At 39.5% G+C, this 11,717-nt stretch overlaps 2 protein-coding genes across 8 annotated transcripts in view; both read right to left on the bottom strand.

Moving 5' to 3' along the window:
- The window catches only part of LOC134822471 (serine/threonine-protein phosphatase with EF-hands 2-like), a 109,184-nt gene that overhangs the window by 86,757 nt on the left and 10,710 nt on the right, over positions 1 to 11,717 (bottom strand). The window lies entirely within an intron of this gene.
- The window catches only part of LOC134822473 (abnormal spindle-like microcephaly-associated protein homolog), a 37,403-nt gene continuing 34,013 nt past the window's right edge, over positions 8,328 to 11,717 (bottom strand). For 5 of the 7 annotated variants that reach the window (XM_063833580.1, XM_063833576.1, XM_063833579.1 and 2 more), the window contains 3 exons: positions 11,312 to 11,443; positions 11,038 to 11,146; positions 8,328 to 8,837 (listed from right to left, as the gene is read on the bottom strand). In XM_063833580.1, coding sequence (XP_063689650.1) covers positions 8,768 to 8,837; positions 11,038 to 11,146; positions 11,312 to 11,443 — 311 coding nt within the window. In that variant the 3' untranslated portion in view covers positions 8,328 to 8,767. The remainder of the gene's footprint in view (positions 8,838 to 11,037; positions 11,147 to 11,311; positions 11,444 to 11,717) is intronic. The other 2 variants (XM_063833577.1, XM_063833582.1) reach the window with 1 other exon arrangement.

Genomic DNA, 11,717 nt, shown 5'->3' with positions numbered 1-11,717 from the left:
TGTTATGCTAGTTTTATCATTTGATTATTGAATCTCAAAGTTTCATATCTGTTGTTAAGGAAAGATTCAAAGTCACCAATAACACCATCATAATATAATACATGAAGTACATGAAATGCAACCTATTACATATAAATATAAAAAATTCTGCTACATTCACTTCAAGCTGTCACGTACAGCTACTGATAATGAGGCAGATAACGAATCAGAATATATACTAACTCTGAATAATACGGTAATAAAGCAGGTGTTATTATTGACGAAAAGCTAAAATGAGATGTTCAAATAAGAGCCCTTAACTCGAAACTTAGATGTTAAATTGAAAGACTCAGTAGAAATTCAAATAAACTTTACATCAATGTATTACAGTTATATCCAATAAGAAGACCACAATATCTCCTGTGAGGCAAAAACATGGAAAAAGATTGTATCACGTTGCGACCCCTTGTATCACGTGGTGACCCCACTGTCGCTTCACTATAGTGTAGAGTTTCGACGATACAGGGGGAGCCGCGCACTCGTGCGCGGCGGGTCATACAACGTATGACAAGAAAAAGAGAGCTAGAAAAATATTCATGAGACTCAACACTACCAGACTGCAGCTGGAGTAAAAAAACAATATGTAAACATCAAAGTAAAATTTATTTCGGCTGAACCAAAACACGGTGTCACGGTGGTAAAACCATAATTACATTGGTGCCGATCTTCACATAGCCATGTGTCTAGCGCGGTCGCGCGCGCTACTGCAAGCGAAAGGGTTCACCTAACCATGTGCTTTCGCGCCACTTCGGGCGCGCTACTGCAAGCGCAAGGGCTCTGGATCGATAAAGCAAGCGAAAGGGCTTTGGTTAGAGCAAGTGCCGACCTTGACCATTATTAATGATCTGACCCGCCGCGCGCTACTTCGTAGCACTTGCCATCGGGCCATAACATTTCGAGAAGAAAGCGGCGCGCACTACTTCGAAGAAATTTAGACGAGTAACATCCGTCAAGTGCCGACCCTACATAAAATCATTAATAAATAATCAAGAAAATAAATTTAATGTATACGATACCTTTTAATTGCTACTACTCCACAAACTTACATAACAACAAAATAACATAATTATATATTATAATAATATAACAATCTATATTCTAGCCACTCATTGTCATACGTTGTATGACCCGCCGCGCACGAGTGCGCGGCTCCCCCTTTATCGTAGAAACTTCACTTTAGTGAAAAGACAGTGGGGGTTACTTGTATCACGTTGCGACCCCCACGGTCGTTTCTGGTTTCACTTTATCGTCGTTTCACTTTATCGTCCTGACGATACGAGGAGAGCCGCGCACTTCGTGCGCGGTGGGTCATACAACGTATGACAAGGGGTCACCACGTGATACAAGCCACTCACGTACTGCGTACCGTGACGCGCTTTTTTCATACTTTCATAGAAAAAAACGGCGCGTTCTACTGCAGGTGCGAGGGGCATATTATAGCGAGTATAACATTCACAAATTGTAGCGCGATGCGTTACTGTGCCGCGCCGCGCACTCAATAAGGCTTCTCACAGCGACCTGGCCAGATCGGCGAGATGCGCTACTGTACCGCGCCGAGCTGCCATGAATTGACATCGTCAATTAAATTCACAAAGTATAAAAATATATATTATTCCATGATGGGCCGTCTAATAGTAGAGGCTCTTACGGGCAAAAAGACGTGTTTTCTGCTACGAGTTTAGAGACCTAACCGCTAATTGGACACAATAGTATGATGTCTAAGGATCGATAATATGTTAAGAAGTATAAATTTGGCCTTATTAGTCACGTGCTATACCAATGCGCGTTTTAAACTTTGACAGTCTATTTCTCTAAGGCAAATAAAGTAATTATATTCATATTTTGTCAGCAATAAGATCACATTATTTTCTATTTAGTGTGAAAATATGAGCTAGAACGGACATAATCTCGCTGAGTTATAGCTGTTTGAAATTTATGATGAACGCGCGGGTGCCAATTGATAACAACTAAATGCTTTTGCGCGTAGTGCGCGTCGAAAATTTGGCAAAAACGCTTGCGGAGTGACAATATTCAAACTTCGATAAAGTATATGAAGTGGGTACTTCTCGAAAAGGAAAAATTTAGGCAAACACGATGTGACTATTTTTGGGTTGATTTAATACAACTGCAAAAAATTATTCAAACTTCAAGCAAAAAAGTCAAAATTTTTACCACTTTTTTGGATTTTTACCTCAGAACAAATAGAGGGATTTGTTTTATTTTTATACAATCTTGTGCGGCTGTCTTTTAGCTATCTTTATGCAAGTTTTGCCGACATGCCAACAAAATTAACTTGCTCAAAATATCAAAAAACATGGTTTTTTTGGCCTATTTTTGGCCCAAAAATCGGTTTTTTGCGATTTTACCCCAGAACAATCAGTCCAATCATCTTGAAACCACTTTCAATCGATTCTACGGTCAAAAATACGTCTAGTAAGGTGTATCTGGGGTCCCTAACGTATCGAGCAGACAATGCCCGTAAGAGCCTCTACTATTATAAAGAACGTGATATTTGGCCCTCGAACTTAAAGGAGAATGCGCAAATTTGGTCCTCAGATTTAAAGAAAAATGGGCAATTTGTCGCAGAGAACTGAAAAATCGCGATTTTTCGCTAAGATCTGAGAAAATTGCGATATTTCGCGGCCAACGTCAAAAATCGTGATTTGTCGCGGAGAATGGGTAAAATCGCGATTCCGCACGTGCCGCGATTTCTTTTTGACCTTGCTGGTGCTTAGGACTGGGTATATATTTAAGACGTACACTCAAAAACTGCGTAGAGTTCAAGGAGGTATAAGGGGCTACTAGAATCAAGTACGTTCGAGGAGGTAGGGGCTAACAATAAGAACATGCTACTCATGAGTCAGCCTACCGTCTGGTAACTACAAAAAAGTCTTCTAAGCTAAGTTCTTGAGGGGTTTGGAAGTTTTGAATGAGGGGTTGATTACATATAACGTAATCAGCCGAGGGGGGAGGGGGTTCCCAAATGATTACGGTTGATTAAAAATTGCTAAAATATTGATTACGTAATATGTGAACGACCCATTGTAATTGTAATAATCGAAGAGACTAATTATAGCTTCCAAAGAACAATAGCACAGTACACTTGCAACAACTGCGTAGATTTCGAGGAGGTAGGGGCTACTAGAATCAAGTACGTTTGCTTTAATCAAGGACAATTTGCGAGTAAAACGTTAAGACAAGACGGTGTTAGTGTAACTTATTGTTTCCATAGGGTGGTACAAACTACAAACTAGGACCGGTGATTTCGAGCGCATGGCGGTCCAAACTCCAAAGTTTTATCTTCAGACGTGGATGTTTTTGCAGATGCGATTGTGCTTGTATAGTAAATGCAATTAAAGTAAGTAATAAGCTTAGCCATTAGCACTAGCAGAGCTACATGAATTGGCTAAGTCTTTTCGGCGGAATCAGCTCTTTGAGTTTGATGTATCGGTATAAATTTAATCAAATAAATTTTCATTCCAAGATCAGATTAAAGACTGGAAAATTACTGCCTGGTTACTTGACAGACGGTACCTGTCTCTTTCAGGGTCGTGAAGTAGCCCGGCCCGGCCGGGAAAAGAGGTCGCAACGTGTCAGAGAATCCCTCTGACGTATTACCAATACTATTAGTGTAATTACTGTAACCAGGCAGTAATTTGATTTATAAATCAAATGAATTTACATTCCAAGATTTTATCAAAGATGGGGGATTCAGGAAATGTAGCATCCAAACATTTGATCATTATCACATTCACAATAATTTACATTGACAACATTACATTACAAACTTACATTTATACTTATAGATTTTTGAATCTGGAATAAAGTATTAGCAAGATCCAGATCGTCTTTACGCTCAAGTTCCCTAAAAGATACTACAAATTTTCCTTGGTCCTACAGAGCTGATCTCTTATACTAACTACTGCCTGTGGTAAATCTAAAACTTGACGTTTGTCTCATTGTATAAATTACTTGAGGTATAAATAAAATCATCAACCACACAAGTTCACTTAACTTTAACCGATTGTTGACCCTGATAGTTGGATGATATCCGGTTCGAAGATACAAGGACAAATGAAACAGGAAGTTGGGATGTAGGCAAATTTTCGGCGTGTTTTAACCTAATTACAACACTACAAATCTAATAAACATTGCTGTGGCACATATAAGGTTAAAGATTAAAGCATTTCCGCACAGTCTTCGTTGTTTTGTCACCCTCGTCGGGCAAATTTATGTGTTTGTTACCAACACTTTTTGGTTTCTATATTTGTGGTAACAAGGTATTTTAATGCGACCTTCTCCCAGAAATTGTTGGGAAATCGGCCATTATGCCCTTTATGCAGCTGTAATTTCGGCTATCGATATAATAGCCCTATGACGAAACCAAACTATACCACTATCCAAACGTCATGTCCCGGTTAAGGTTTATCGTTGGTAAAATGCCGAATTATGATGTCCAGTTTGTTGCAGATGAACTAAGATCTTAAAATCAGACACATTAGAGATAGATCGTCAGTTATTAATAAAAATGCTTAGCTATGGTAGAGGTAAGTCTGGATTTATATATTTAATAAGTTATATTAATATACCAGTGTGTCCCATTTTGACGATCTTTCTCTTGTCAGTACTTTTCCGTAATTTGAGCTTCCAGCTCCTCATATCAATCGTGTCTCGCGTTACTCATAGTCATAGCTACCTCAATAATTGGTCGCTGGACAAAAATTCGGTCGAAAATTTCAAATTTTGAAATATAAGTTATATACCAATGTTTTTTGCTATACACCTCGCATTTCGCCGAATCTTTAAATTTATTTAACGAAAAAAAGTAATAATCAACCTGAAATTTCAATTTGAAAGGACCAAAAGTTAAGTTCCAACCATAATCGGTATAATTCATATTATCCCAGATGCAGCAGGTAATTGAAGAAAAAGTGTTCCTAGAACGCTTATATTTATAATATGTCCTCGAGGGCGCCAGCCCGAGGACGCCATATCTTCGTATAGCCTTATTATATATACTGGGCGGCGCTCAGCCTGTCATTCCGCCGAATCTTTATGAACATAATAGCCTGGGGTCCCCAGGTAACGTATAGCCCGGAGTACATACGAAATTTTGCCCGCGAGGCGAGTATGATATGTATTATATCCACAAGCGGGCGTAATTTTCACGAAGCTTCACATTTTCCAACAATCATAGCAAATAAAAGTAAAAGATTTCAGACTCAAGTTGCAAATTAACGAAAAAATCATGATGCTTTTGCCTTTTGGTTTAAGATTCAGAACAGGGCAACATTACTGATTATAGAACACAATAGAAGAATATAAAACTCACGTACTATAATGGTATTATACACCAACTATATCGATGAACATGCAAAGGACTGTTAATCACTTAATCATTAGTATAGATTTATATATTTAATTAAAAATTGTGTATTTTCGTCAATCCATATTACGAGTAACAAAAAATTCCTGTTACCATGCCAACACGTCAAATGTACATAATGAGAGTTAATCAGTGCACAGTGTGTAGGGCCAATCAAAAAATCAATTCAGCTTAAACTATCAAAAAGAGTGCTCGCCATAACTTTAACAACTGTATAACTATAAACTGAATACCATCAGTTACCAAGAGAGCTCCAGATCACGAAGGGACATTGAATATATATAATAATAATATGAGAGTGAAAGCTCAAATTCATAACATCAATATTAGTGGTAGACGGTAGTTTCAAAACAAAAAACAGGGCAAAATTTCTTTCGGGAACACAATAGAATTAAACGTAAAATTCCGCCCTAAAATTTTAAAATTAAATTAACTTTTACCAAAGTCCAGAAAGTATTAGCGCAAAATAAAATCTGTTATATTTGATATATAACACAGTTTTTCAACTTAGTTGATGGAGGATTTAGTGCGTTTGGAGAATGGTCAGAGTGCTCAGCTGATTGTGGAGAAGGACAACATACCAGGGAAAGAACCTGTACTAACCCAGCCCCAGCTAATGGTGGTGCTGATTGTGAGGGAAGTTTGACAGAAGCGCAAAATTGCAATTCCGATCCCTGTTCAGGTTCGTTAAGTAACTTATAAAAACTTTGACAATGCAGGACAGCAAGATACTATGCATGTCATCATAGTTGATAGTTGTTGAGTGCCAATGGATCTACCAAAATAGGTTTCTCAGTACTAGTAGACCAAAAAGATAGTTGTTACTGTAGATAGGTTCCGACAACAAGAGTGGTGCCGAATAGAGATTCGGTGCCGAATAGAGATTCGGCGGAATGACAGGCTGAGTGCGGCCCAGTATGACTATGAGTAAGTATAAACAGGTATAAGCTAGTATCACCCACAGGCGGCCACAATACGGCATTATCCAGATTTAGATTAACCTTACTCGGGAATATTATGACTGGGAGTGGGATAAAGTGGTGGGTTTTGGAAAATTCCGCCATATTTTTCCCGGTCATTAATTTTCCAAGTCATTAATCAACCCGCTATAATGTTCCCGAGTAAGGTATACTAATAGTAATACATTTTGATGCTTGGTGGGTTTTGGAAAATTTCGCCAAATTTTTCCCGGTCATCAATTATAATTTTCCCAGTCATAAATTAACCCGCTATAATATTCCCGAGTAAGGTATTCTTATCCGAATTATTCGGATTTTGGAAGATGAGACATGTACTTTATTTAATCGAGCGTTCTAAATAATTTTACACCCAAACTTCAAAATTTTTTTAAAAGGGCTCTCGACAGAAGCCAAATTGTTAGTTACGATTCACAACACTACCTACTTTAGGAAAATAGCTTATTACAAAAACATTTTCAGATACTCTGATTCAGAACTACAAGAGAACTATTGCAGAAATCCATACGCGTAAGTCTTCAATATCTGATATCTGGTAGTGTTTCATAATCATTGTTATCAAGTCGAGCACAAGGTAGTAATACTCTCAGCTCCGAAATTTGAAAGGTTGCGTGTTGGACGTGGGTGCTGTTACTTCACTTAAACTAGTTGTTCATTGATCCAATGATATAGTTTAGTCCGAACCGGATAATAGAAATTACAATTGACTATTCAAACGGACATTAAGATGAACGCTAGGACCTCCAGCGTTCAATTAATGTCCGTTCAAATAAGGTCCGATAAGGTCGTTTGAACTTTGTTAAGACCCACCGTGTGATTGCATTACAATTTCTGATAAAACATCAGTGCCCTCGAAGTCCCAAAAGCAAATTCTTCAGGTGAAGAAAGAAGGAGTGGAAATGTCACCAGTTTTCGTGTACATCAAACCTTTGAGACATTGGAACAGAAATTATTTTTAATTCCATGAAATAAGCGCACTATGCATGACGAAACCAAAGGGAATATGCCGACTTTTGATGTCCAGGTTACAGCAGATGAACTTGATCTGATACATTACAGGATAGATTAGTGCATTTTTGTTTGATAAGTAGTTCTAGTCACTGCTTATCAGCTTTACTAAGTCTAAAGTCTTTGGTTTGTTTCATATTATTATTATACATTATATATTATTTGTATGGAAAGCATCATGAATACTGTAATTTTCCGAGTGGAGTTGTACCCCATCCATAATTAGTAATTACTTACATGCTACAAATTTCGACAGTTTTAATTTCGCCTTTATTACAATGTTTACGTTTGAGTTAATAAACTATGATGATTATATATGAATTTTACTTGATAGTGTGGTTAACTTACAGTTAAATGTTTTTAGATACTCTAATGATGTAGTTTTACGAAGATTTCAAGCCTTACGTTATGTGTTTCTATTTTTATTATATTTATGTATTGTGTTTTTTAACAGGATAGATTTTATATGGTGTCCAGTTTGTTGCATATGAACTAGATCAGATACAATTCAGGATAGATTTATGGTGTCCAGTTTGTTGCAGATGAATTAGATCAGATACAATCTAGGATAGATTTATGGTGTCCAGTTTGTTGCAGATGAACTAGATCAGATACAATTCAGGATAGATTTATGGTGTCCAGTTTGTTGCAGATGAATTAGATCAGATACAATCCAGGATAGATTCATGGTGTCCAGTTTGTTGCAGATGAATTAGATCAGATACAATCTAGGATAGATTTATGGTGTCCAGTTTGTTGCAGATGAACTAGATCAGATACCATCCAGATAGCTCATCAGTAATTTATAAAAACTTCAGATTCTAGCAAATGGATTATGCCCCTATGTTGAGATATAACGTAACATCTTTCATTTAAAAACATAAAAACATTTATATGATTATTCAAAAATACGAAGGTTTTTCACTTTTTTATTGATATTACAGAATTGTAATTATCATTCAAAATAAGTAATGTTGACATTCACATTTACATAAAATTCCTCAGCAAAAATCAAAATTTGGAAGATGCATCGTAAAACATAATGTGTCATAGACCATCATTTACACAAACGTGTCCATCGAAAATATGATAACTCTAATGAGCAGTGAAATTATAAATTATTAAATGAAATGGTAGCTAGATCCGAAATAAAACCTTCCACAACAATGAGATTAAAAGTAAAAACATTGGATAGAAGCATTTAGCACACAATGGTCCACCTTAATTGAGAGAGATATTATCTCCACGATGAACTTAACTCAGAAGTTATATAATTAACTTCCATCTCTTCGTGGAAATGGTGGAATTCTGTAGACAATCTCAGCGGGGACTGTGGCGAGGTTGTGTAGTTGTTTATCTACTGTGCAATCATTGGACTACTAGTAAAGTCAGAGTTTGTATCCGACCCATTCATTGCTCCTCCTTTCCTGATCATATTTGGTATTAAAACTACACAATTTTCAATATTTAGATAATAAACATCAATGAAAATCGATAAAGTACAGCAGGGTACCCTGTTCACCTGCTAACTGCTACCTAAACTAAGCCGAACCTGCTAGAGTACAGCAGGGTACCCTGTTCACCTGCTAACTGCTACCTAAACTAAGCCGAACCTGCTAGAATACAGCAGGGTACCCTGTTCACCTGCTAACTGCTACCTAAACTAAGCCGAACCTGCTAGAGTACAGCAAGGTACCCTGTTCACCTGCTAACTGCTACCTAAACTAAGCCGAACCTGCTAGAATACAGCAGGGTACCCTTTTCACCTGCTAACTGCTCCCTAAACTAAGCCGAACCTGCTAAAATACAGCAAGGTACCCTGTTCACCTGCTAACTGCAACCTAAACTAAGCCGAACCTGCTAGAAGTACAGCAGGGTACCCTGTTCACCTGCTAACTGCTTCCTAAACTAAGCCGAACCTGCTAGAGTACAGCAGGGTACCCTGTTCACCTGCTAACTGCTACCTTAACTAAGTCGAACCTGCTAGAATACAGCAGGGTACCCTGTTCACCTGCTAACTGCAACCTAAACTAAGCCGAACCTGCTAGAATACAGCAGGGTACCCTGTTCACCTGCTAACTGCTTCCTAAACTAAGCCGAACCTGCTAGAGTACAGCAGGGTACCCTGTTCACCTGCTATCTGCTACCTTAACTAAGCCGAACCTGCTAGAATACAGCAGGGTACCCTGTTCACCTGCTAACTGCTACCTAAACTAAGCCGAACCTGCTAGAGTACAGCAGGGTACCCTGTTCACCTGCTAACTGCTACCTAAACTAAGCCGAACCTGCTAGAATACAGCAGGGTACCCTGTTCACCTGCTAACTGCTACCTTAACTAAGCCGAACCTGCTAGAGTACAGCAGGGTACCCTGTTCACCTGCTAACTGCTACCTAAACTAAGCCGAACCTGCTAGAGTACAGCAGGGTACCTTGTTCACCTGCTAACTGCTACCTTAACTAAGCCAAACCTGCTAGAGTACAGCAGGGTACCCTGTTCACCTGCTAACTGCTACCTTAACTTAGCCGAACCTGCTAGAATACAGCAGGGTACCCTGTTCACCTGCTAACTGCTCCCTAAACTAAGCCGAACCTGCTAGAGTACAGCAGGGTACCCTTTTCACCTGCTAACTGCTCCCTAAACTAAGCCGAACCTGCTAGAATACAGCAGGGTACCCTGTTTTCCTGCTAACTGCTACCTAAACTAAGCCGAACCTGCTAGAGTACAGCAGGGTACCCTTTTCACCTGCTAACTGCTTCCTAAACTAAGCCGAACCTGCTAGAGTACAGCAGGGTACCCTGTTCACCTGCTAACTGCTACCTTAACTAAGCCGAACCTGCTAGAATACAGCAAGGTACCCTGTTCACCTGCTAACTGCAACCTAAACTAAGCCGAACCTGCTAGAATACAGCAGGGTACCCTGTTCACCTGCTAACTGCTTCCTAAACTAAGCCGAACCTGCTAGAGTACAGCAGGGTACCCTGTTCACCTGCTAACTGCTACCTTAACTAAGCCGAACCTGCTAGAATACAGCAGGGTACACTGTTCACCTGCTAACTGCAACCTAAACTAAGCCGAACCTGCTAGAATACAGCAGGGTACCCTGTTCACCTGCTAACTGCTTCCTAAACTAAGCCGAACCTGCTAGAGTACAGCAGGGTACCCTTTTCACCTGCTAACTGCTACCTAAACTAAGCCGAACCTGCTAGAATACAGCAGGGTACCCTGTTCACCTGCTAACTGCTACCTTAACTAAGCCGAACCTGCTAGAGTACAGCAGGGTACCCTGTTCACCTGCTAACTGCTACCTAAACTAAGCCGAACCTGCTAGAGTACAGCAGGGTACCCTGTTCACCTGCTAACTGCTACCTTAACTAAGCCGAACCTGCTAGAGTACAGCAGGGTACCCTGTTCACCTGCTAAATGCTACCTTAACTTAGCCGAACCTGCTAGAATACAGCAGGGTACCCTGTTCACCTGCTAACTGCTCCCTAAACTAAGCCGAACCTGCTAGAGTACAGCAGGGTACCCTTTTCACCTGCTAACTGCTCCCTAAACTAAGCCGAACCTGCTAGAATACAGCAGGGTACCCTGTTTTCCTGCTAACTGCTACCTAAACTAAGCCGAACCTGCTAGAGTACAGCAGGGTACCCTTTTCACCTGCTAACTGCTTTCTTGTCTTGTGACCCCGGAAGTTAGCCTGGATCTTAATCGCTGCTGCTTCTTCTTCTGAATATCCTGATTATGGTTGGGTTTTTACGTCAACATAAATAAGGTATTTTCTAAAGGTAATGATATTCTTAGAGTGAATTGAAGATTTTTTAAAAATATTGACGATCAAATTCCCATTTTATGGTCACATATTTGTAATGTTTTGACCCGAATATAAATGTTATAAAATACCTGGACAGTCATCGGTACCATCGTTTGGAAACGCCTCTTCCTCCTCCCCTTCTGGTCCAGCTAACTGTTTTCTCGTTTTATGACCTCGGAAATTAGCCTGTATCCTTGTAGCTGCTTTTGACTCTTTCTTTTCTGGGGTTGTTAATTTCTGTAGAAACTAGAAATAGATAATGCTGCAACTACTAAACTTAAAGTACGCTTACTTTAGGTTTAACCACTTCAGGTTTAACTAGCGATTCGGTAGTGTGGCAAAGCACGGTTAACGCACGGTTAAGGCACGGTTAAAGCACGGTTAAGGCACAAGGGTTACATAAGGCACGGTTGAGGCACGTCACTTAAGGCACGGTTAACGCACGGTTAAGGCACGGTTAACGCACAAACTGCCCAAAAGCAACCATTATGGTCG

This window comes from Bolinopsis microptera, chromosome 10 (assembly GCF_026151205.1).
Source record: "Bolinopsis microptera isolate Bmic1 chromosome 10, MBARI_Bmic_1.0, whole genome shotgun sequence".
Lineage (NCBI taxonomy): Eukaryota > Metazoa > Ctenophora > Tentaculata > Lobata > Bolinopsidae > Bolinopsis > Bolinopsis microptera.
Note: the sequence above shows the minus strand (reverse complement) of the source record. Positions and strands in the feature narration are given on the sequence as shown.